The sequence below is a fragment of the Protomyctophum parallelum genome, assembly GCF_964188405.1.
Source record: "Protomyctophum parallelum genome assembly, chromosome: 10".
Classification (NCBI taxonomy): domain Eukaryota; kingdom Metazoa; phylum Chordata; class Actinopteri; order Myctophiformes; family Myctophidae; genus Protomyctophum; species Protomyctophum parallelum.
The window spans coordinates 22,355,844-22,383,343 of record NC_139704.1 but is presented as its reverse complement, the minus strand read 5'-3'; the positions used below and the strand labels follow the sequence as shown (position 1 = coordinate 22,383,343).

General features: G+C 44.8%; 1 protein-coding gene across 1 annotated transcript in view; it reads left to right on the top strand.

The window, feature by feature from the left end:
• The window catches only part of ttc7a (tetratricopeptide repeat domain 7A), a gene marked incomplete at its 3' end in the record, with an annotated part of 92,464 nt that overhangs the window by 54,131 nt on the left and 10,833 nt on the right, over nucleotides 1-27,500 (top strand). Inside the window, exons 15-18 of the mRNA XM_083775338.1 lie at nucleotides 1,876-1,992; nucleotides 3,835-3,956; nucleotides 5,294-5,428; nucleotides 11,611-11,813. Coding sequence (XP_083631464.1) covers nucleotides 1,876-1,992; nucleotides 3,835-3,956; nucleotides 5,294-5,428; nucleotides 11,611-11,813 — 577 coding nt within the window. The remainder of the gene's footprint in view (nucleotides 1-1,875; nucleotides 1,993-3,834; nucleotides 3,957-5,293; nucleotides 5,429-11,610; nucleotides 11,814-27,500) is intronic.

Below are 27,500 nucleotides of genomic sequence, written 5' to 3'. Positions count from 1 at the left end.
ATAATTATGGCGCATCTCTATAGTAGCTGTGCATGTTTGCATGTATTTGTTTTTGTTTTTCTTCGTACTGTAGCCCATTCTGGACGGGAACCCCTTTTGATGTTTTAAGCATTATGTTATACCGTACTTTAGCGCTATGAGCTTATATATCTGCTATTTTTGAAGAATGGTGAAAATGTGGCGCAAATCTTTGAATATATAATATTCTTTCAGAGCGAACAACACATTTTCAGATGGGGGTCCGGGGCCAATTATACATATAATTCTGGGGGGGTCCATGACATGAAATAGTTTGAGAACCACTGATATAGAAACTGCCATGATTTAGAAGACATTTTGTATAGAATCAGTTCTAGGGACAGTTCGTACGTCGCTGCATGAAGAAGCAGCTCCGTTTAGCTTGGCATCACAGACGGTCCTGTTATGGAGTCTTTGGCTCCGACACGCAGTGACAATCCTCAGTGTGTTTACTCTGCCTCTTCCAGCAGCACGTCACTCAGCAAGCACTGCCTTCATTCGCCCCCCGAGCACACTTCACTTCACGGAGAGTCCAAAGCCCAAAAGGCTATTCAATAAAGCAGCAATCTCTCTTGACCTTTTAAATTAAATCTAATTTAGGAGAAATGCACCAGTGCACAAAGACCCGCACACCGTTTGTACTTGCAATACGAACACTTTGGGCTCCATCTTGCGGCAGCTGGGGCCGTTTTTCCTTAATTTGGGGGTTTAGTATTGTGTGAGAGGTGTGGCCCCGTAAAATGTGTTATCTTTTGCCACAGCCTAACTCCCTAAAAAGGTGTGGTTTTGGCGTTACAATGATTAAACCAATCACCATGCCACATGCCATTGCCTTTAAGAGATCCATTATCCATTTAACATTATGCCCAGTGATTTACACTATGGCACATGGCCATGAAAGAGCGACACATTGAAATATAGCCTATTTCTATTTGATACAGAGGCCGGTTTGTTTTGTGTCCAGTAGCTCCAACACAGACTCACTCATGCAAATCTAATAACTTCTTTGACTAGACAATTAAACACAATAAGCACAAGGAATTGACACTGCTGATTATAGTCAAATTCCAATCACAGAGATTTGTGGAGAATTAAGACCTCTGAGCTGTGAATGTTGTGCAACATTAGCCTGGCTAATAAGCCAGGCTGATTCAGTTTGGCTTATTAGCCAGGCTAGTGCAACAAGACTCAAGCCGAGGCAGCTCCAACTCAGGTCTCACCACCTCAGAGTCAGGAGCGCATTCTTTTATCAAACGGAATTCGCATTATGGGTGGTTTGAAGAGGCACTTTCCATTGTCCTAAACCTGTGTGCATAAGATATAATATAGGGAAAGCGCATCAACACGCCGACAGACACACCTCCACACACACATATAGGAGTCGGCAAAATGAATAGTGGGTTGTGTGGCCGCAAGATAACGTTTACGCATAGTGGAAGCTCTTAAATGCATGCGTAATTCACAGAAAATGTTTATTACTTGAGGATAAAGCATGGCATAAGATGGAGCCCTTATATATGTGTATGCTATGTGGCTACCTATTATTCAGCAGATGCCTGAAGAAGGACTTTGACCAAAACGTTGCCTAAATAAAGTGTTCGTATCGCAAGTGCCTACGCACCCGTCACAGAGCACATCAGGTGTGCATAAGACTAAATGAAATCTATCCAAAAGGCAGCCAAAAGGAAAATCAATAAATACATTGTTGAGAAAAGAAAAAGATCCAAGTTTTGGGTATGTACGTAGATCTACAAGCTCACTGAAAACTTGCATAAACTACATATGTTATTGTGTGTGTGTGTGTGTGTGTGTGTGTGTGTGTGTGTGTGTGTGTGTGTGTGTGTGTGTGTGTTCCAGTCTGCTGTTCACCAAGGTGAAGCTGGAGGAGAGCATCCTGGGCCCGTCAACATCTCTCCAGACCTGTGAGGACATGCTGCAGCTCTGGCAGAGCCGCTACGAACTCACCCGCACCAGGTGTGTATCAGAGCCATAGAGTAAGACAAAGTTACGACAACTCTGTTGACTTCATGGGGCCAGGCTCTTCTACAATAGAAGTTCACGGAATGCATTGGAGTCTATATGGGCTCGCGCAAGTACTTGAACCACGTGACCGGGCTGTTTTCTGCCCCCTCAATGTCGTAACTCTGTCTAACTCTATGGCTCTGTGTGTATACTCTCCCAAACCGCTCGAGACCCATGACAGAGATTAGACGTTTGCCCGAGACTACTACTATTGCACCTGATTCCCACCACCATCATCTCCAGCATTTATGTCCACATATATTTGCTAAATAAATTAACCTTTTTAAATGATAGGGTACCACAAAGGTAATTCATAATCAATTTATTTTAATTTGTTTAGATATGTTTTATGTTTAATCTCTTTCTTGTGGTTTTTTCTATACAGTCTTATGGTCATCGGTGTGGGACATAGAATGATGCCAATAGCCTATATGTTCACAGTGCTTTAGCCTCCCTTTCTTTATGATGTCGAGTTCCTTGCTCCATTGCTCATTAAATGTAGTTTTTCATTTCATATTTGTTTTATTTATCTCTGATAGAGTGATTGTGAGAGCACACATTCCACAACAAACAAGAGAAGAGAAACAAGCAACCATGTCTATTAAAAACAAGCCCAAAAGAAGACTGACTAGGCTTAGTAGGCTATTTTATAAAACAAGCCCAAAGTCGCTTATAATTAAGCGGACATGGCAACACTCCCAACGTCTCCTCTGTCTCTGGGCGCATTCGGAAATACCGCACCGGAACGCACTCGCCTATTAGTTTGCATTGCACAGTGCGCTCAGTGCGCTATTTCCGAACGCGTCCTACTGTACGTTTATGACAGTGGGAGTGTGGCCGGCTCACTGCGGAGTGGAGCAGCACTGCAGAGATTTTAATACAGAGACAACGTAAATGACAGTTATGACACAAGCACTGAATATCACACAAAACCGGACAATTATGTGTCCGGCCAGAGGTTTAGGTGGGAGGAGGACAGGTGGGTCTAAAACCGGACTGTCCGGCATGAAACCGGACGTCTGGACACCCTAGGTGCTATCGCTTTTGAACGCGTGTTTGACTGTACTGTTTTCACATTTATGTTCAATGAACTATTCACTCGATCAATCAAACCCAAACTAGTGACAGTAGCAGGCCTACAAGCTTGTAGATTGTGTGTGTGTGTGTGTGTGTGTGTGTGTGTGTGTGTGTGCATGCACGCACGTGTGTGTGTGTGTGTGTGTGTGCATCCATCCACCCCTTGTTGTGTGATGTGTAGATTGTGTTTGCATGCGGCCGTGCGTGGTGGTATATAGGTGAACACAACATGGCATGTGTCTGTGTGTTATTTGCGTAGCGAAGCATGTGCAGGCATCCATGTGTGTGTGTGTGTGTGTGTGTGTGTGTGTGTGTGTGTGTGAGATGTTTGATGTACGTGGGGGGGAGGTGTTGACTGTTCCTGGGCTATTGATTATCTGTACGGAGCGAATGTGTTGTGCATGCATGCATATACGTCGTATGTATGTTAGGACGTAGTAGTAGCCGCGTCCTTGTACGTTTCCGCAAGAGTGCCTGTGTGTGCAATACCTCTGTGTGTGTGTGTGTGCGCGCCGGTGTGTGTGTGTGCGTGTGTATGTGTGCTTGCATTAATTCACTTGAGTTTTTTTTTTCATCTGTGTGTCTCTGCGTGATTGTATTCATGCATGACTGTGTATATACGCTGTTCATTGGCGTGTGTGTACTGACACGTGTGTGTGTTTGTGTGTGTGCGTGCGTGCGTGCGCGTGCATGCCTGCGTGCGTGCGTGCGTTTCAGCGAGACAGACGACAGCAGCAGTCTCCAGGCTGCGGCAGACAGGCCAGAGACCGCCAGCAGCCCCCTGAACAGGAAGCCCTCCATTCACCTCACCCTGCCTGACTTCCAGGAAGACTCCACCGGTCTGAACTCTATACCTGCCTGTTATAGCATGTGTTTTTGTGTTGAATATTATTTTGTATAGGCTTGTACTTATGTCTGTCTTCTCAAGGCCTATACTCCTACTTTAGTCTTCAGTGATATAAGGTGACCACCGAAACGGTGGTTAGTAAAAACAGAGACATGTGTTTGGTTGAGCGGTGAAGTCGCTCACCACCGCGGCTCAGTGACGTCATGTTGTAGTTTCCGGGGGTCACCTTTCCGGTGGTCACCTTACCTAAAACTAGAGTATGAATAGGCCCTTACGTGCAACGTTGTGCACTGATCACCTACTCTGCTATGTGACCAACTGACAGGTTCACTGACCATGCACCTACTCTGCTATCTGACCAACTGACAGGTTCACTGACCACCTACTCTGCTATGTGACCAACTGACAGGTTCACTGATCACCTACTCTGCTATGTGACCAACTGACAGGTTCACTGACCACCTACTCTGCTATCTGACCAACTGACAGGTTCACTGATCACCTACTCTGCTATGTGACCAACTGACAGGTTCACTGACCACCTACTCTGCTACTGTATGTGACCAACTGACAGGTTCACTGATCACCTACTCTGCTACTGTATGTGACCAACTGACAGGTTCACTGATCACCTACTCTGCTACTGTATGTGACCAACTGACAGGTTCACTGATCACCTACTCTGCTATGTGACCAACTGACAGGTTCACTGATCACCTACTCTGCTACTGTATGTGACCAACTGACAGGTTCACTGATCACCTACTCTGCTATGTGACCAACTGACAGGTTCACTGACCACCTACTCTGCTATGTGACCAACTGACAGGTTCACTGATCACCTACTCTGCTATGTGACCAACTGACAGGTTCACTGATCACCTACTCTGCTATGTGACCAACTGACAGGTTCACTGACCACCTACTCTGCTATCTGACCAACTGACAGGTTCACTGATCACCTACTCTGCTATCTGACCAACTGACAGGTTCACTGACCACCTACTCTGCTATGTGACCAACTGACAGGTTCACTGACCACCTACTCTGCTACTGTATGTGACCAACTGAAAGGTTCACTGACCACCTACTCTGCTATGTGACCAACTGACAGGTTCACTGATCACCTACTCTGCTATGTGACCAACTGACAGGTTCACTGACCACCTACTCTGCTATGTGACCAACTGAAAGGTTCACTGATCACCTACTCTGCTACTGTATGTGACCAACTGACAGGTTCACTGATCACCTACTCTGCTACTGTATGTGACCAACTGACAGGTTCACTGATCACCTACTCTGCTACTGTATGTGACCAACTGACAGGTTCCCAGAGCGCTCCCTCTGTGGCCGCCTCTCGTTTGGACGCGGCGCTGTCCGAAATATCGGCCATCAGCTCCGCCCAGCGCCAAGGACCCGCCCACGCCTGGACCACCCTGGAACGCATCTGGTTACAAGCTGGTAAGACTCACATCAAATAATACACTGATTCATCTGGTTACATCTGGTTACATCTGGTTACATCTCAGTTACAAGCTGGTAAGAGCAACATCATATTTTTGTAATGTTTTGAATAAATATTGTATACGTTTTTCAGAAAAACTAGGTCAGGATTTTGGCATTTTCTTTTTTTTTAAAGAAAAATAAAAATAAAAAGTATCACAACTTGGCGGCCATTCTCTATCAATCTATAGATCATCTATTGATAAACTCTTGTTTATAAAGCAGTTTTAACAGATGCACGTTATTATTATTATTATTTGGGAAAAACGGTCTGGGCACGGTTTCCACTCAGTGTTGTTTTCGTCGACTAAAACTACCTTTTCCACTGACAAAAACTAAATGGAAACTAAATGAACTGTGTCCATTTTGTGTCCATATATGGAGATCTCTGTATCTGTCTGTCTACCCCGGTGTCCCTTTTATGCCCATATACAGATCCCTTACTGTACCTGTATCTGTCTGTCTACCCCGGTGTCCCTTTTATGCCCATATACAGATCCCTTACTGTACGGAGATCCATGATTCCAATAGTATAATTATGCCTATATATGGGTGTAGCTGGTTGTTTGGTGAAAGGAAACAGGAAAGGAGAAGGAATGCCGCTCTGTCCACTCCAGTGAAGTGGACGAGTGCAGAGGACGCATAGTGTTGAGTGGACGAGAGCAGAGCCTCAGAGACATATACCACTGTGGGGGGGCGAGAGACACTCGCACAGACCTGAGAGAAACAGGTGGAGAGAGAGATATAAATAGGCTAGGAACCTAAAGTATATCCTGGTTCCATTGATCCAAGCTGGAACACAATAGAAACACAGACACACGCACACACACACACACACACACACACACACACACACACACACACACACACACACACACACACACACACACACACACACACACACACACACACACACACACACACACACACACACACACACACACACACACACACACACACACAGTATCAGGGTGTTACGCTAGCCAGCTGCGGGGTGGGGGTGGGGGCGGGGGGGACTATGTCCCTGGTGATCGACCGTAATGCTTATGGTTATTTTCATCGGCTGACCTCCCGACCCCGAGTCATTCCTCTGCTGAGAACAGGGCAAAAAACATGGAGTGTGCGTGCGTGTGTGCGTGCAGCATTTGAGAAATGGATATTGTGAGGAGCATTTTCCTGGTCCTAGAGAGAAATGGATTGTTTTAGGGATTAGGATTAGGCATTTGGAGGTTACATTTAGGGCTCGGGTTTCATTTGGAAACACCATTTAGGGTTACCCATAAATGACATTTAGGGGTCGGGGTTTCCCCAACGGACTGTATTTTAAGTTGGTCATGCACCGATGTCATGATCGATGTCTCACACACGGGAAAACTGCTGATTGTCTAACTTCAGCAATTTTTTAATGCCGTCCTAAGATGTGTACGGACTCAAGTATAGAGCGCCGAAGTCCTGACGTCACTCGCTCATCCCCTGGTTCTGCCTGGTTCACGGAAGTAATTTCTCTATGGAGAATAACATGGGGTCATCTTAGAATCTTTTCATATAAGCATTGTGGTCCAAAAATAAACAAGCTGTCTCTGCTTTATTGTCAGGGAGGTGTATATATGATAGTCTGTTTTTGGCGAAAATGTAACTAATTCAGTAGCAGTAACAATAGCGTTTTCAGTTGATTATTCATATCCATATGAGTGAAACGGCCGGGATGACACAGTTCTTATGAGGCGATCTAAATCCCCCTCCTATGGGGATTACAATGTAAATAAAAAGTACATGAACCCATGGATTTGCACCCTCTTCGGTGCTCTATACAGTAGTAAAATAACAAATAACGTGTGTGTGTGTGTGCGTGTGTGTGTGTGTGTGTGTGTGTGTGCGTGTGCACGCGTGCATGTGTGAGAGAGAGTCCCCACATTAGAACAACATTCCTCTCGTTATAGCTCACTTCCTGCCTCTGAATTTCACATTCTAATAGGCCACATATTGCAACCCAACACACACGCACGCACACACGCACGCATGCACGCTACAGTGTTAGAACACACCCAAATCAAATCATAGTACAACGTACACGTGTGTTCAATCAATTATTCAATCAAAGCAAACGGCATATGAACAACACTAGTTTGCTTCTTCTACAAAAATAAAACGTACAAGTTAGTTACAAGGCTGCATTCTGTCGCGCGTGCCAAGCTGTCATTCTCTTGTATTATTTTCCCACCACGGAGTAACCTCGCATCTCGGAGGACAGTCGAGACGGGCAGTGTCGGTATAGGCCAATCAGAGGCAGGCGGGGCGTTACCATGTCTATGCTCGGACGCAAAACAGATTAACGCGTCACATACACATGTTATATAAAATCCCACCCATGTGAACTGAGTGGTGCAACCCCCCCCCAGCCCCCCCCCCCCCCCCCCCCTCCACCTCTCTCTCTCTCTCTCTCTCTCTCTCTCTCATTAGCAGGCAACAGTGCAGCACTATCCCTCTCTCCGTTTCTGGCACAACAGCGCCCCTACTGGCACTCATAGTCATATACTGGTGCTCATTAACCAACACATAGGCGGACACATAGGCACATAGGTGAACACAGACATTGCTGTTCCTTGGAGTGGTTGCACGGCACCACTCAATAATATGAATGAACTGTACACCCACGGATATGAATGGGACACACGCGCATAAACGCTCACACATACACACACACACACGCACACACGCACACAAACATTATATTGCCATTATTGCTGTTTTCTCATTCATGTGAGAGCTCAGGTGAGGTCCTCTTATGTAAGCATCACAGGCCCATTCATTGAATCGCTTTTCCCTGGGATGACAAAAATAAACACGGGCATCAAACAGTGCATGTGCTAAATGCCCCCATCTGTGCACCGTGGAGACACACACATGTACACACACACACACACACACACACACACTGAAAGACCTGGGGCTGTCACATGCACGCAGCAAACGCACACATGCACTGACGCACGCACGCACAGTAGTATATTCTATGAACATACCCATCCGCAAACACACAAAAATTAATCACACTCAAGCCCAGCGGTGTGAGGCCACGCGCTGTGAGCTGGCAGGTCGCGCGACGCCATTGTGCGACAGGAATAAAAATGGGCCATCTTCACACGCTGAGCTGTCAGGGAACTGGACCGCTTCACCTCTCGCTATGCAGGATGGCCACTCAGCCTCACGTCTTCACTTAACCCAATGGAGCTATTATCGCTATAGGTCGTAGCTTGATTTGATATGTACCCTCGGTTATTTTTCTACGCTCGTGTATGTTTCCTTTTTACAGTCACTGTGCGTGCGTGCGTGCGTGCGTGCGTGCGTGCGTGCGTGCGAGCGAGCGAGAGAGAGAGAGAGAGAGAGAGAGCCTGGGGTTTCTCTTGAGCTTCCCAGCAGCAACAGTGATGCCCATATTTAGGCAATAGTCTCATTACTTCCCAGGCACTACAGTGCTCTCTCTCTCTCTCTCTCTCTCTCTCTGTCTCTCTGTCTCTCTGTCTCTCTCTCTCTCTGTCTGTCTGCCTGTCTGTCTGCCTGTCGGTCCCTAGCAGTCACTAACTCAGACCAGGTATTGGTATAACATTAAGAAGCCACGATCATGACGATGAATGTCAAGAATTAAAAATGTGACTTTATTTAATCCAGCGTACCGTACATATGGTACAGTACAGTAGGCAATGATCACAACCAGGAGCTCCATCAGCACAGGCTCAACTTAACTTAACCGGCAGGGTTAAGTTAGGATCAGATCAGGCAGAGAATCAACATCAGGGTCCAACTAATCAGGAAGCAGGAATTCAGACAGGATGGTTTAAGGAGTCGGGTAGGAGTTGCTGCAAGGCTTAATATAATGCAAAGAGACAGACATTGGAAACCCCCGCTAGTGTTTTAGGTCCAACAGCTTCTTAACCACTCGGTGGGAGGAGACTCAAAAATAGCAGATCCAGCATCGGGGAGCAGCCTTATAACTCTATGGGAGCAGCCTTATAACTCTATGGGAGCAGCCTTATAACTCTATGGGAGCAGCCTTATAATTCTATGGGAGCAGCCTTATAACTCTATGGGAGCAGCCTTATAATTCTATGGGAGCAGCCTTATAACTCTATGGGAGCAGCCTTATATAACTATTGGAGCAGCGGTGATATAGTGCTGGCGGTAGGGCTTTAAGCAACTAGTCAATCCAGTAGTTGATAAGAAAAAAAAACTAGGTAGTTAAACAACTAGTCGACTAGGAAACTAGTCACCTAGTAAAAATCACTAGAAGTGAAAGCCTTAGCTGGCAGTGCGCGAACGCAATAAGCAATAATTGAGGCTCCCGCTAATCAAAACACTGATTGCATCGCTAGTATAGGCCTCGTTAGACCTCAGCAGAGCCTTGAGTAGTTTCACTTTCAGCCAAAACAACAAGACCTCTTCTTCTCTGCTCATGTTGCACATTTAGCTGGCACTTGCCACATACCGCTACTACCGCCCCCCTGCATGGCGTTTAAGGTGTTAAGTCAGACCTCCCGTTATAGTCCGACCTGTGCTGTATGTCAGTGGTTCCCAAAGTGGGGTCCGGGGACCCCCAGGGGTCCTTGAGGGAGTTCCAGGGGGTCCCCAGCTAAATTGTAGTTTGGGACCAAATGGACCCTTATGGGTCTGTAACTCTGAGTGTACAAATGGAACCAAACGGACCCTAACGGGTTACAAATCACCTGTGTTGCGGGTTACAAATCACCTGTGGCTTCCTGTTAGCTTAGGGTTAGGTTAGGGTTTGGTAGTGTTAGTAATGGTCGGACTAGCGGGAGGTCGGACCAATGCCACGCTTAACATCCATGGGACCGCATGAGGACCGCAGGAAGCTTTTCATGCGACTTCCCCCAAGGCATGTCCTTCTGGAGCTATGCCACAATTCGAGCTCACACACGCGCCGGGATATATTGCTTGTGATTTCTGTTAACTTTTGACTGCGGCGCAGCTCATATTTAGCTACTGGGCTCACAGTATACGTTATTCGCCTGTGCCATTTATTAATAAAAGTTGATGGACAAGAGAATGATGTCATTCTCTGTCTCTCTCCTCTTTTCCTTTCCCTTTGCCCTGCCTTATCCTCCTCTCCATCTTTCATTTCCTGATCCCTCCTTCTCTCTCTCTCTCTCTCTCTCTCTCTCTCTCTCCTTCCTTCCTTACACACACTCCCTCCTGTCCTCCGTGGTCTTTTCCACTGTCCTCTGTCCTCTGTTCTCTTCCCCGTCTCTGTATTTTCAAAGGTTACTTGGCTTTGATACACAGGACACAGTCTGACTGGAGTGGGAGACACGCACGCACGCACGTATACACAGACACACACTAGGGCCCCTAATCACACCTTAGAAAGCACGAGTGTCATATTTTGACGGCAGTAACCTGTCATAATTTCACCCCCTCCGTATCTAAGGACAGTATTAGGATTCTGATATTGATTTTGTATTCATCTTTAGGGCCCCAAATCACACCTTAGAAAGCACGAGTATCTATTTGACTGGGGGGGGGGTCATATTTTGACTGCCATATTTTTGACATATTTTGGAACTGCCTGTCATAATTTCACCCCCCTCCGTATCTAATTATTGGACAGTATAAAGATGTTGATATTCATTTTGTATTCATATTTAGGGCCCCTAATCATACCTTGGAAAGCATGAGTGTTTTTTTTTTACGGCATGCTGCCCGTCATAATTTCACCCCCCTCCCTATCTAAGGACAGTATTAAGATGCTGGCTGGCTTTTAACTCATATCTTAAATGGGGGTCCGTACTCCGTAGCCTATGGATGTCAAACTGGGGGTCCTTGAAATTAAACAAGTTGAGAATCACTGCTAGAGCCATAAAAATCTTCCCTGGCATATCTTTTCAAATATGCCAGGGAAGAAACCAGCAGTGCATGTTCGCCAACCAGCAGCGCATGTTCGCCAACCTGCAGTGCATGTTCGCCAACCAGGAGAACATGTTTGCCAACCAGCAGTACATGTTCCCCATGCATCCGGCAGCGCATGTTCGCCAACATTTTCTGTATGTTCGGACTAACGGGACTTCGGATCTATGGGCAGTCCTCTAAAATCCCCCCACCCCTCCTCTCTCTCTCTCTCTCTCTAGGGGAGATGTTCATGGCGGACGGCCGGCTGAAGGAGGCCCAGTTCTGCGTGGCCGAGGCGGGCTCGCTGTCGCCCAACTCCCACAACGTGATGCTGCAGCGCGGCCGTCTGGCCGAGCTGAGGGGCCTCCTGGACGAGGCCAAGAGCCTCTACGACGAGGCCCTGGCTATACACCCCACAGGACAGCGCATCCTGGTGCACATGGTGAGACACACACACACACACACACACCCCACGGGACGACGCATCCTGGTGCACATGGTGAGAGACACACACACACACACACACACACACACTCACACACCCCACGGGACAACGCATCCTGGTGCACATGGTGAGAGACACACACACACACACACACACTCACACACCCCACGGGACAACGCATCCTGGTGCACATGGTGAGAGACACACACACACACACACACACTCACACACCCCACGGGACAACGCATCCTGGTGCACATGGTGAGACACACACACACACACACACACACACACCTAAGGATGCCTCTGCAGGCAGATGCACATACACGTTATGTATGCATCCTTGTGCACATGGTGAGAGACAGAAACAAATGACGTGCACATATCGCACGCACGCACGCACACACACACACCCTATGCTGTTCTATGCTGGGCCTATGCAGTTGGCAGCCTGCGGGCCACATCCGGCCCAGAAACAACCAGTGAGCTTGAATTAAATAGGCTATTTTAATACAACTTCTTCAAACATTTTTAATGTAAAAGACTTTATACATTTATTTTGTTAATACAAACGTTATTATTAAGACTACAGTAGCACTGCGAGCACGCTCTAAAGACCAGAACAATTTCCTTTACCGGCATCAATTCGATTAGCTGTACATCTGGATGGGGAAATGGTCTGTGTGTGTGTGTGTGTGTGCGTGCGTGCGTGCGTGCGTGCGTGCGTGCGTGCGTGCGTGCGTGCGTGCGTGTAAATTGCCGGATACAGGTTTGGAGCATATACTGTAGGCATTCTCCAGACAGGATGGAACTGGTTACAACTGGAATGAAATCATTACATGAGGTTATTGCTTTTCCATCACGAAGAAGCAAAACCACTGTCAGAAAAATAATATGCAAATAATGTTGATTTGTGAGAGATATCCATTGTTCTGCCTCTTGGATATCCCTCACAAATCAACATCAAGAAGTCATGTGGCGCTAATTCGATGGATAATGGCTGAGTTTCCCAGAGGAAATATGCATAGTGAGTGGGCGTGTGGTTCTTCTCAACAACACCCCCTTTCACTGTGAACATAGATATTCCGTGCATAGATGGTAGGCCTGAGGCCTGGTATGGTAGGCCTCATGCCTACCACACCGGCCTGACCGGTCAATAAAATAATGCTGAATTAACTAGCTTGTATTGGTAACGTTGACTGCACAATAGCCTCCAATTTAACCTCCTTGTATAGGCCTATATTTATTAACCCACAATCGAATGTTATTCCATTTAATTCACTTGCACAATGTAGGCCTACATTTACCTTGCCGACATCACTTCGCCCCTGAAATTTAATTGAATTATATTTGGACTGCTGGACAGCTGACAGTAGGCTCTCTTCACTCTTTAAAAAATATATATATATATTCATATATATATATATATATATATATATATATATTATACTGAAATAGGCCTAAACATGTAATTTCAAAGTTTTTATATTTAAATGAGATGAAGAAAGTCACCACTCACATCACACATTTCTCTGCGAATGGTTTTACTACTGCCGCCAGGTGTGTATAGGCTAAAGAGGCTTTAGGGAAACAGGTTTGCTTCTAAATGTGTTCCAGCCATTGAGTGGCGTGTGGCCTGCAGTGCTAGTAGTTCAAGACTGTGTTGGGACGGGTGCCTTCCTCCTTCCTCACCACCCCCCCCCCCTCTCTCTCTCTCTCTCCCTCATTCCTCTAGTCTCTGTTCTCATCCTTCCTTCACACTTTCTCTTTCCTGTCCAGCTCTCACTCTCTCTTTCTATCTCTCTACCTCCCACTTTATAGACTGTGTCTATCTCTCCTCTCGCTCACTCTCTCTTTCTATCTCTCTACCTCCCACTTTATAGACTGTGTCTATCTCTCCTCTCGCTCACTCTCTCTTTCTATCTCTCTACCTCCCACTTTATAGACTGTGTCTATCTCTCCTCTCTCTCTCTCACTCTCTCCCACTTAATAGACCCCTCTCTCCCTCTCCCTCTCCCAGCTGATCTGCTGGATTAACCACAGCAGCTCTCTGACCTTTGACCTGTTTCTGTTGTCATGGTGAAGACACTACAGACGGATATTCCTTAAATCCAAGACTCCCACTGCCAGACACACAGGCACGCACACACACACACACACAAACACGCACACACACACACAATAGACACGCACACAAACAAACACACAAAGGGACAGGACATGTATGTGGTCCCCACAGTGATTCCGAAGCATAGATAATGCCTCTGTGACTTATAAGCAACAATGGCCACCTTAATTGTGACCACATAAGGCTAATGCTTTAGCGTGCGCACGTGCGCTTTAGTGTGTGTGCGCGTGCGTGCGTGAGTGCATGCGTGAGTGCATGTGATGTGCATGCGAGCGAGCGGTTGTGCCAGTGGGGTGGATGGAGTGCTTGTCTCTTCCATATTTGGCCCGTGGGAGTAGCAGTCCCAGAGGGTGAGAGGTTGAAACACAGCCAGCTGGCTCTGGGTCTCTTCAAGGACACATGTCTTCTCAGTGTGGGTATGCTTGCATGCACAGCAAAAAAATAAAAAAAAGTGTTACATCCAACTGTGTGACCCCCCCCCCCCCCCCCCCCCCATCTCAAAAGATGTTGTGCCAAGGAGCCCCAGAAGAGAAGATGTTTTATATTCAAACATTAAACAAATCATCAATCATTATTAAATTTAAGCACCGCTGTGTGTGTGTGTGTCTGTCCACTTCCTCACAACGCCACAACGGAACCTAGCGCCGCACAGCCCTGTCCTCCAACCTCAATCTGCCCCGCATTACACACGCCAAACATTTTAACAATCATCTTAATTAAATTCATTTGCGTCAAAAACAACTGTGTCACAGTGTCACCAGTGAAATGCATGTTGGGACGGACACTGATTAATACTGGGACACAGTTTTCCGCCCAATATCTGTTTCGACACCACACTGTCCGCTCCCTCCTCTACCACGTCCTTCGCCGTGCCGTACACATGAGCTACACTGACACTACACAGCGACACTGACAACGACAGGTTACAGCCCTGTGCGCACACAGCGTGGCCGCGTGACACACTGAACAGCTCCATCATAACGGAATGCTTATCTGTCGGGGACTCGGGGTGGCGAAATGGAGACGTTTTCTTAACCGCCTACCATTAGCACGCAACAACAACAGGGTTTAACTCCACCCGGACGGGCCATTGCCTTGGCAACAGTTACAATACTGTGCACTTTTATATCTATTGGATCATAACATATGAATACTATAATCCGGGGAAGAAAGATCCCATGCCGTCGGAACACAATGACAAAAATACATAGACGGATGCAATGACCAACGCTGGCTCAGTAGCTCACGAATGACACATTCTGGGCAGAATATCACCACCAAATTTACACATCAATGGTGTACTTATGATTGTACTGCAGCATTACTTTTGTGCCCAACCCAACTTCCCAAGACCATCTGTAAACAATTCCCCCCCTATCAGTAATATGATCTATTACATCACATTACCCACACTGAACATCATTTGCTGTTCATATATTCAGAACGGGTAAGGACTAGTACTATAAATGCACCAAGTCTCTGTATACGTATTTCTGTAATCCACGTAACTCGAGAACCGTTCGCCCCGCCCACTTCAAACACATGTTCCACACCACCACAGGAAGTGCTGTGCCCGCGGTGTCGAGTCGGTCGGACCCACGGTTGTCCAGGACAGCCACAAAAGGCCTCTGGACCTCTGGTCCATATATGGAGCTGGCCTGTTCTGACATCACAACACTTCATATTTGGGCATGCCTGACACAGAACTCCATATATAGGAATAAAGGGATACAGAGAGACAGATACAGAAAAATCCATATATGGGCAATGGGCATAAAAGGGACAGATGGGTGTAACGGGTACTCTGACACGGGTACAATGGGTATTGCATAGCCGGGTGGGCCATGGATCTTCAACTTCCAGCGTTACCAGCTCTACAGCCACGCACTGGTCTAGTATTTAAAAAATCACACCCGTGTGAAGTGAGGGGCGCTAATATATTAAGGTCCAACTCATGTTGCTATGATTAGGTGATGTAATGATGATGTAAAACAAACTGTGTCAAGAGAAACATTATTCTCTTTATTGTTAATGGCATTTAATGTTTGTGTTAGGGACAAGATGACGTACATTTTCGCTTCATTGTCAATGGAGTTTTTAAAACAAACATTGAACTAAAGACAAACATTAAACCTGTGTATAGGAGGGGCTAGCGCCCCTCAAAAATTGCAGATCTGCAAGCTCACAGTACGTCCTTTCATGACATGCTGTTTTTGAATACCGGTAGCCAAAGTATAAAATATGGTTAAAGGATCACTTCACCACTTTTCAACGTATCTTCATATAATAGGTCCTCACTAATAATCATGAAAAAATGGCGAATTTCTTTTCGACTCGGTCTGTGTCTCATAGGAGGGCTGTGGGCAGTTTAGAAACCGTCTTCCAGTGACATCATCGATGGGGAATACAAGCTAATAGAAACTGCAGGCTTTCTAGTCCTGAAAAGTTGCAATGCGAAAACGGAAGCCATCGTTCTCACGATAATGAAAATCTAAACATTTTTGTAAAAACATATTGTTTAAAAAATAATCTGCCTAATGATGATGTCACTGGAAGACGGTTTCTAAACTGCCCACATCCCTCCTATGAGACACAGACTGAGTAGAAAAAAATCGTGCCATTTTATCATGATTATTAGTGAGGACCTATTATATGAAGATACGTTGAAAAGTGGTGAAGTGGTCCTTTAAAGTGGTTGAAGTGCAAGGATTAGATCATCTGGCATTGTTTGTTTTCTGTGTGCTGGATAAGGATCTAGCTGTAACTATGTTCAACATAATATGTGGTTGAGTTTGTAAAAAATACTTATTTTAAGCACACTTCTTCTGTGTGATCGAAAAATGTGCCTTGGGGAGATAAATAACATGACTAGTCACAACGATAAAAATAACAGAAGATAATATTATGATAAGTGTGGTTGATTCTGTTAAGACTTAGCATTGCTCATTGTAATTTGGGGGAAACGAGTGCAGGAAGGCTGTTGTATGTATTCCCATGCTTTTGTTCTTGCTTAATGTAAATCGCTCTGTATTAAGAGCGTCTGCTAAATGCCTAAATTGTAAATTGTAAATTGTAGCACTTGCTGGTGTAGTAACTGCAGCAAAGGAGACACAGATTGCCAATAGGTGATGAAGACATGCCGAGAGAATCAACAAACAATCCAAATATAGCCTGTAGATTAAGCAGTCATCAATACTGGAAAATCAAAGGTTTTTGAACCTCCCACACAATGTTCCCATCCGCAAATAGTCAATCTCCTTCCTCTGTTCTATAGTCCACTGCTTCTCAAAGTGTTGTCAAAATACCATTTTTAAAAGTGCAAATGTATTCAGTTTCCTCAAGTCAACACAATTGGATTCTGCCAAAAACAAGCGGTGTAGAGACCTTTTTGGGTGGCTGACAGACAAGCCGACAATTATGGATAGTAAAACTATACCGGGCAAAAATACCACATTTATGCATTTTTCAACATTTGTTTGTGCAAGTATAATCTTTTGCTGCTTTGTATTATAGAGGCACACGCCACGTGCACAGCACCCGGGTTAGGCAGTATTGACAGACGCACAACATTCTGCTTAGTAGTGACTATTGTTGAGCATATAAGTGTACAGTGCACAACAAAGTCCTCAGTGTTCATTTATATGTGTAACTCATGTATAAATGTCACCAAATGTTGACATTTGCACGCTTTAAAAGGTTTAAGCTAGCACTGAGGGTTTTACTGTGTGCTTTTAATCCGTCCATGAGTCACCGCGTGTCCCTGTGGATGCTGCCAGAAGAACAAACAGAGTTTTGTCATGCTCCAGCCAGACACCCCATGTCGTGTAAACAAGAGAGTTGTGCTCACATCTTTCTGCTTTCTAGCTACGCATTCTTAGCCTGGGAAGCATTCCTTTTCGGGGTTCATGATCCGGTCGGGAGTGGATACTGTACTGTACTGTAGCAGGAACATATTCAGTGGTGGAAAGTAACTAAGTATAATTTTGAGGTATTTGTAGCCTACTTTACTTGAGTATTTCCAATTTCCAACAATTTTACTTCTACTCCCCTACATCTCAAAGACAAATATTGTACTTGCCACTACATGTATTTGAGAACTTTAGTTGCTATAGTTACTTTAGTTGCTAGTTACATCCAAGTGCAGAACAGACAGGCAGGAGCAGAGCTGGTCAAATGAACACAGGATTGGCTGACACTAAACAGGACACAGGTGAAATATAATTGCAATGCAGACTGGTGAGACAAGGTCTATTAGATGGCTCTGGTAGCACCAGACTGTTGCCTCTCGCAATTTTTATCATACAGTCTGGAGCAACAGACTGGAGCGGAAGTGGAGCCTCCTCGCCACTTCCGTTTAGTCTTTACAGTCGAGCACATTTATCGTAATATAAATATAAATCATCTACAGTAAGCATATATAGCGTGTTGCTTAGCAGAAAAATAAATAATCTCTAAAGATATTTTAAAATAGATTTTCGTGAACAGAAATGGCAGCTTCCTTACTCTGCTTTCGGGAGCTGTAGATCCAGACTATATAGCATTCAGAGATTGTGGAATAGTTGTCTGGCTACACGAGACTAGTAGCAACACAGCAGACAGGAAACACTAGGAACATAACTGTCACGGTGAGACATGTGTTGGACTAAATGCAGAACCACAAGCAGGCAGGCAGGCAGGCAGATAATGTTCAATGATGATTTATTCACAACTGGACAGGACATACCAGCAGGGCAGGACACTGTGACAACAAACTATAAACTGGCAAGGGAACACAGGGAGGTTTAACTAGACACAGGTGCAACATAACTACAATCAACACACGATAGGCTGCAACTTAACTGGGCACAGGTGAACAACAAATGCAATTACAGACAAACGCAATTAAAGAAAGTTCAATGATGATTAATTCACAACAACTGGACAGGACATACCAGGGCAGGACACTGCAGGCCCGCGGGAAGTACCGCAAAAATGCGCGTGCATGTGCGTTTTCGCGCATTTTCACACGGAAAAGTGGCTTTTACTTTCCCTCTCCACACACAAGTTATATGAACAAACTGACAAAATGCATCATAAAAAGGCATAGGCCTATTTAGGCTACACATGACATTGGCAAGGCGCCGATATCAAAACAAAACATATCAATTATAGCCCTATTATACAACAGACGAGCTGACAGCGCAGCGCACTTGGGCTCGGCGACCCGGGTGTTGTATCGTCATCATTCATCATAGATCCCTCCCCGTCAGAATTTAATATCTAACATTAAATTGCAGCAGCATTCAGCAGTTCAGTTGGCACGGCAGCCATAGTAATTAGTAAATACTATATTATTTCTCACTGCAATAGTGACTATTAGAGAAATAATATAGTTAAATAGTAAATGCTTTACCTTAAACCCCAAATGTGCTCTTGCGCTCCGGGGTGGTTAATTCCCTCATCATGGCATTTACTGTATATCCAACGTGTTACTTGTCCAGAATATCATTATGTACGTGAGGGTAATAGCGGCAGTCGCCTGACTCATGGCTGCAGGGGCCGTGGCCGCGGCCGCCCGGGCGTGCAGGTAGACTCGAGCTCGGCCCCGTGACATTTCTATTATTATTATTATTATTTATTTTTTCCTTTTTTTTCTCCTTGTTTCAATCAATTCAATTCAATTCAATTCAAACTTTATTCAAGACACTCACAGGGGGGTCCATAGGGCAGAACACATAAAACATAAAAACACAAAAGTAAACAAACTATAAATAAACCAAACAAACAGGGGGGACTTATCTCTGTACATACAGGCTAGAACGCCAGTGGCTCCACAGCTTAGATGACAGCCTGACAGAGCTCTTAGCAGGGTTTCGAGGGGGGGGGGGGGTGCTTCAGCCCCTCAAGCACCCCTACTTACCTCAGCCATGGGACACTGTGACAACAAACTATAAACTGGCAAGCCAAGGTAACACTGAAAACTGGGAGGTTTAAATAGACTAGACACAGGTGCAACAAAACTACAATCAACACACGATAGGCTGAGACTTAACTGGGCACAGGTGAACAACAAATGCAATTACAGACTGGTGAGACAAGACGGGTAGCAACACATAGAGCAGACAGGAAACACCAGGAACATAACTACACAATAAAATAAGTACACAGTACACAGTTTACATGACAAAAACATGCATTAACCAATTCTGCCCTATATGCTGTTTCGGCCATTTGAAAATAGACAAAGCTCACAATGTGACGCATTTATAGTAGTGTAAGGCCCTCAAGCTTGCCTTCCCCCCCCCCCCTCTCTCTCTCTTTTTCACCCCCCCTCTCTCTATCTCTCTCTTTCACCCCCCCCCCCCGCTCTCTCTCTCTCTGTCTTTCACCCCCCCCCCCCCCCCCATCTCTCTCTCTTTCTCTCTCTCTCTCTCTGCATCAACCTTTTCCAGTTCACCTGCAGCTGTATGGCTTCCCCTTTGGTTTTTGTACGTTGCTGTTTGCCTGTGCGTGCGTGCGTGCGTGCGTGCGTGCGTGCGTGCGTGCGTGCGTGCGTGCGTGCGTGCGGTGGGGTGAGGAGGGGTTGAGGAGAAGAGAGAAGGAGTGAGTCACACAGTTAGGATCAGCTGCCGGTTGAAGTATTTTTGGATGGAGGATGATGGAGGGTGTGGCAGTGAGAAGAGCTGCGGTGCAGAATTATTGACTGGTGTGTGCGCACTGCGCAGTGCGCACGTGTGTGTGTGTGTGTGTGTGTGTGTGTGTGTGTGTGTGTGTGTGTGTGTGTGTGTCTGTGTGTGTGTGTGTGTGTGTGTGTGTGTGTGTGTGTGTGTGTGTGTGTGTGTGTGTGTGTGTGTGTGTGTGTGTGTGTGTGTGTGTGTGTGTGTGTTTTGGTGTGGATATATACACATCAAGACACCATCAGGCTCAATGGGGTAAGAAAACACATTCAGTGGGTATACGCACGCACGCACACACACACACACACACACACACACACACACATAAACACACACACACACACACACACACACACACACACACACACACACACACACACACACACACACACACACACACACACACACACACATAAACACACACACACACACACACACACACACACTCCCATCCGAATCCATGTATTTTTAGATGTGGGATGAAGCTCACCTAAACATGTACAGTATAATACGGTGCGTTATTGTTGGCCTGTGGGACTGCTCGCCATGTCAGTGTAGAAATACAGAACTGGTTCAATGAATGGAACCCTTACAGTGTACTTTATGGGTCAGTCTTTGCACTCTCAGAAGGAATCAACAAACACTCTAGTCTGTAACTCTGTATGTGTGGTGTAGTTTAGTCTGTAACTCTGTATTTGTGGTGTAGTTTAGTCTGTAACTCTGTATTTGTGGTGTAGTTTAGACTGTAACTCTGTATTTGTGGTGTAGTTTAGTCTGTAACTCTGTATTTGTGGTGTAGTTTAGTCTGTAACTCTGTATTTGTGGTGTAGTTTAGTCTGTAACTGTATTTGTGGTGTAGTTTAGACTGTAACTCTGTATTTGTGGTGTAGTTTAGTCTGTAACTATGTATGTGTGGTGTAGTTTAGTACAGTAACTCTGTATTTGTGGTGTAGTTTAGTCTGTAACTCTGTATTTGTGGTATAGTTTAGTATACAGTGGTTCTCAGAATTGTGTCCGCCAGGAATCGTGAGATGGTTCGAGGGTGCTCCCCAGTATTATTATTATCAGTTTAACCGCTTTTAATCCATTTAGACCCGAGGCAGATAAAAAAAAGGGCTTCTAAATCCTAATGGATTTCTGGAGAAAAAAAAACATGTTTCTATATCAGTGGTGCTCAACCTTTTTCATGTCAAGGACACCCAGAATTATCTGTATTTGGCCGCCGACCCCATCTGAAAATATGTACTTCCAGGGACCCTCCAGAAGCAAAGATTTGAGTTAAAAACGTTCGCTCTGAAAGAATATATATTCAAAGATTTGTGCCATATACGAACACAGACATACAAAGACTTGGTGCATTTATAGATTCAAGATAGATGTACTGTACAAGCTTGTTAGATCTGCCATTTTCAAATAAATCTTGAAAGAATGTGGAAAGAAAACATTTGATACAAATGTTGTACGGGTCTCCCTAGCACAACATATCTTCAAATGGGAGTCGCACAGGCCAAATATTGCCTAGTTTTCAGTGGTGGAAAGTAATAGGCTACATTTACTTAAGTGCTGTACTTAAGTACAACTTCGAGGTGTTTGTACTTTACTTGAGTATTTCTCACACACACACACACACGCACATGCATGCACGCACAAAGTCACACAAACACACACACACATACACACACACACACACTCAAGGACGATGACTTATGCTCATTGAATTAATCGCGTTCTAATTATCAAATGCCCCCGTCGTTCTCTCTCTCTTCCCCCTTTCTCCATGGCTTCATGTTTCTGTTGTCTCTCTGTCTTCACCCCTCTCTCTCTCTCTCTCTCTCTCTCTCTCTCACCCTCCGTCTCTCTCTCTGTCTGTTTGTCTCTCTCTCTGTCTGTCTGTCTGTCTCTCACTCCATAATGCTTTCATCTTCCTCTGATCTCTTCTCTCTCTCTCTCTCTCTCTCTCTCTCTCTCTCTCTCTCTCTCTCTCTCTCTCTCTCTCTCTCTCTCTCTCTCTCTCCCCCCTTTCTCCATGGCTTCATGTTTCTGTTGTCTCTCTGTCTTCACCTCTCTCTCTCTCTCTCGCCCTCCCTCTCTCTCTATTTCGGTCTCATAAGTTTTCTCCCTCACAGCCTCCTTCTCTCTCACACACAAACTTCTCTCTCTCTCAATTCAAAGGGGCTGTATTGGCATGAGAAAACATACGTTTGTCTCTGTCTCTCTCCCTGTGTGTGTGTGCGTGCGTGTCTGTGCCTGTGCGTGTGTTATAAGGGAGGGTCAGCTGATTAGATAATGCAAATACATTATTTATAACACTTTTCTCCTTCTCAGCGCTTTATGGCGTTGCCTAGCAACCAGGGAAATATATTCTATTCAAACAAGACCTCTGATAACCACAGAGATGGGGGGGGACGGGGACCTGATAACCACAGAGAGATGGAGGGGGGGGGGGGACATTTTACTATGTCATTAATATACCTTGTTGTGTGGAAATAATTTAAAAAAAGTCCCCCCATTCTGTGTTTCCTAGAACTGGAGGTCTGACAAAAATCATTAACATGGTGAATCACATCTTGATGTGATCATCAAGATGTGATTCACCATGTTAATGATCTTTTTTCATACCTGGGGTCTCTATGTTTACATTTTTTTATTTAAAATAAATGTTTAGCCATGTTCATGACCAAAAACCTGTCATGAAAATGTGGTCTCACTTCCTTCCTGGACTACAAAGTCACACCTCCATGCAGCCATTTTCTGGGCATAGGGTGCAAATTTCAAATTGTGCTACTGTTATCTACTACAAATACAATTAACATTGAGTGACTGCAGTTTCTTCCAGCGGTGAAATGTCCCTTTAAGGATTGTCTACAGCAGTCGTCACACCAGTCGTCACTCAGACGATTGCTGCCCAAGGGGGGCGTAGATCTGATGTGCGTCTGAGCATAGACATGGTAACGCCCCGCCTGCCTCTGATTGGCCTATACCGACACTGCCCGACTGTCCTCCGAGATGCGAGGTTACTCCGTGGTGGGAAAATAATACAAGAGAATGACAGCTTGGCACGCGCGACAGAATGCAGCCTTGTAACTAACTTGTAAGTTAGCCAAAATAATATTGTTTATACCGTTTGCTTTGATTGAATAATTGATTGAACACACGTGTACGATGTACTATGATTTGATTTGGGTGTGCACTTCTAAATAAAGTGTTAGTGTTGATTATCGTGTATTAATCTAATTATAGTAAACTGATACGATTATACTAAAAAGGATAAAGGTGAAGGGGAAAGAGACATTTTTACAGTACAATAATGTTTCACGTTTACACAAATTACAGGCAGTTCTCTTGTATCATACCGATACCGTATACTTGTATTATATTATTTTCCGCCACCGCAGCAGAGATCAGACTATCCAGCGTAGCTATATATCCACCTCAGTGGACAGTCGAGACGTGTCATTAGGCCAATCAGAGGCAGACGGGGCGTTACCATGTCTATGCTCGCATTAGATATACGCCTGCCCAAGTGGTCAGACTTGCATAAAGTGGAGTTAAGGTCTTAACCCATTCTGAACGAGAACCCCTTTTGGTGTTTTAAAGATGGAGTGCCACGATTTTTTTCCACCCTAAAACATGATGAAGGAGGAAGAACTTTTTCCAAAAAAGTGTACAGTATTTGTTAAAATCATGCTTTTATGTGGGACGCCCACCAGTTCATTAAGTATGCCTTGTTTGCCTGGTGGGTGGTGATGGGTGTTGATCCACCTGTACTGAAGCCGCACCCACAGCTGTAGTTGTATGATAAAGGGGGAGGGGTTAGGGGAGGGGCTGATAATGTGATGTCACTATATTACTGTTTATTTAATTGGCTCGTTTGACTGTCAAGGGTTCAGCCTCCAGGAAGAAACCCTAAATACAAAGTTAATACACCATTTCATATAAAAACGACTCCAGGGTGTCTAATGAAGTACTGTCACCTCATAGACACATGAAAACCTGGAAAAATAAAAAAATTGTGGCACTCCATCTTTAAAGATTAATATGTTATACTTTAGTTGGATGTCGAGGATTCCCAGCCCAGTCAGTGTGGAATCTGATGACAAAGGTCGGATTGAGAGGTCATTTGAGGAAAACAGCTGTTCGTAGGCTGGGAGAAGTGGCAGAGAGAGCCTCCTGTTGGCTCTGGAATAAGAGAGAGGACAATAGCTGTAAGCCTGGATGAGAGGGGCACTGATTTGGCCAATCACTGCCGACACGCCAACTGGAGAGTGTTGTGGTTAAGTGTCGAAACACTCTAAGAAGGTTGGGGACCACCTGACGACCTCTCATCCAGGCCAAGGCTTTATCCATTAAAAAATGGATTATTATCGCATCTTTGATGTAATTTACAAACAGCTGTTGAAAAATAGCAGAAATACAAGCTCATATCGCGGAACAGAGTGCCGTCCCTGGAACAACATATTTTCAGATGGGGGTCGGCGGCCAATTATACCTAGTTTCTGGGGATCCTTGAAATGAAATAGTTTGAGAACCACTGACATAGAAACAGAGGTTTTTCAGAAAACTGTCATGATTTAGAAGATCAGGTGGGTATTAAGGCAGTTATGGCGACTTGCTCACCGGCACCTCTCCCAGGTGAGTGGTGACCCATTCAGCAATGGCATTCCATTTCAGATTAGCTAAACCAGAGGTTCCCCCCCCCTGGTGGTACACAGAGGAGGCGCACAAAAAAGGAGACAAAAAGACAAAAGTGAAATGAAATACCCTACAGGTATCAACCAATCAATTGGTTGAAAATGGAATGAACCTTCCCTATTTCAGTGGAACTACGTTTCACACGATCAACATGGAATGAACCTTCCCTATTTCAGTGGAACTATGTTTCACACGATTAACAAGGAATGAACCTTCCCTACTTCAGTGGAACTATGTTTCACACGATTAACAAGGAATGAACCTTCCCTACTTCAGTGGAACTATGTTTCACACGATTAACAAGGAATGAACCTTCCCTACTTCAGTGGAACTATGTTTCACACGATTAACAAGGAATGAACCTTCCCTACTTCAGTGGAACTATGTTTCACACGATTAACAAGGAATGAACCTTCCCTACTTCAGTGGAACTATGTTTCACACGATTAACAAGGAATGAACCTTCCCTACTTCAGTGGAACTATGTTTCACACGATTAACAAGGAATGAACCTTCCCTACTTCAGTGGAACTATGTTTCACACGATTAACAAGGAATGAACCTTCCCTACTTCAGTGGAACTATGTTTCACACGATTAACAAGGAATGAACCTTCCCTATTTCAGTGGAACTATGTTTCACACGATTAACAAGGAATGAACCTTCCCTACTTCAGTGGAACTATGTTTCACACGATTAACAAGGAATGAACCTTCCCTACTTCAGTAGAACTATGTTTCACACGATCAACATGGAATGAACCTTCCCTATTTCAGTGGAACTACTTTAGGGTTAGGCCAAAGGTTCTTGTGGCATGTGCATGGCCTGTTTACTACAGCCTGGGTTCCAGCCTGATTCACTGCGTTCCGCAGATCTGAAAATATCACTGTGCTACTCAGTCTGGACAGTCTCCTATTCTCCACAGGTAGGCGGGATATATGAAGGTTGAAATGGAACCGTGGCTTCTGATTGGTCTGTGGTGCGGGTTGAGAGAAAACGTCCGTCATTTTTTTTGTACTACTGAAATGGAAGTGGACTACTTAATTGTTTACTTTTTACCGTATACTGAAGGTTTTTACTCCCAAGTCTCGAATGGCGCCATTTTTTTCAACAGTGAGAAGCATGGACAGAGTGGTGCCGGCTGATGAGGTATCAGCAACAACGTGGCTATACGTAACAGTTGACGTTATGAAATGCGAGCCAAGCAGCCTCTGTCCAGACTGAGTATAGCGCAGTGACATTTTCATATCCGCAGAACGCAGCGGCTTGAACCCAGGCAATATGTTTACACTGGTATCGGCCCTTATTTGTCATATCGGGTCATATCGGTATCTGTGAAATTGCCAGTCTAACCACAGATCCGACACAGGGGTAAGGGGTTGACATTATGGCAGGTAAATAAAATGTTGGGACATGTGGAGTTTGCTTTGGAGTTGCCCAAACTGCAAGTGCACATTTGAGTGAGGAGTCTGCTATAAACACAACACGAGATATATAGCTAGATAGCTATAAAACACAACATGAGATATATAGCTAGATAGCTATAAAACACATGAGATATATAGCTAGATAGCTATAAACACAACACCAGATATATAGCTAGATAGCTGTAAACACAACATAAGATATATAGCTAGATAGCTATAAACACAACACGAGATATATAGCTAGATAGCTATAAACACAACATGAAATCACAACACCAGTATCGGTATTCTGTATCGGTATCTGCTAACACAGAAATGTAGGTATCGGGATCGGATCGGAAGCGAAAAAAGTGTATCGGGACATCCCTAGTTGAAATAGGCCATCCAGCCGTGCTGAAATGAGCATGACAGCACACCTACAGTATAGCTGTTAATAGAAGATTTGAGAACGGATTAATCTTATAGAAATATCATCAGTTGAGCTGATTAGTGATTAGACAGAGCTTTGGAATGGGCTTAGGAATGGAACAAATAGGGCAGGTATATACGCTCCTATATTTTAACATCAGTTATTATGGTGGTACTTGGGAGAACCAAATATTTTCTGAGGTGGTACTTAAAGGTAAAAAAATAAAAAGGTTGGGAACCAATGAGCTTTTTATTTTTATTTCTTTTGTAACATTTTTTACCTAACTAACACGCCCTGTCATGAAGACGTTTGGGTTCAAGGCACGGCTACAGGGGAAAAAAAACACCTTGTGCAAGTACAGCAAGTAAGCAG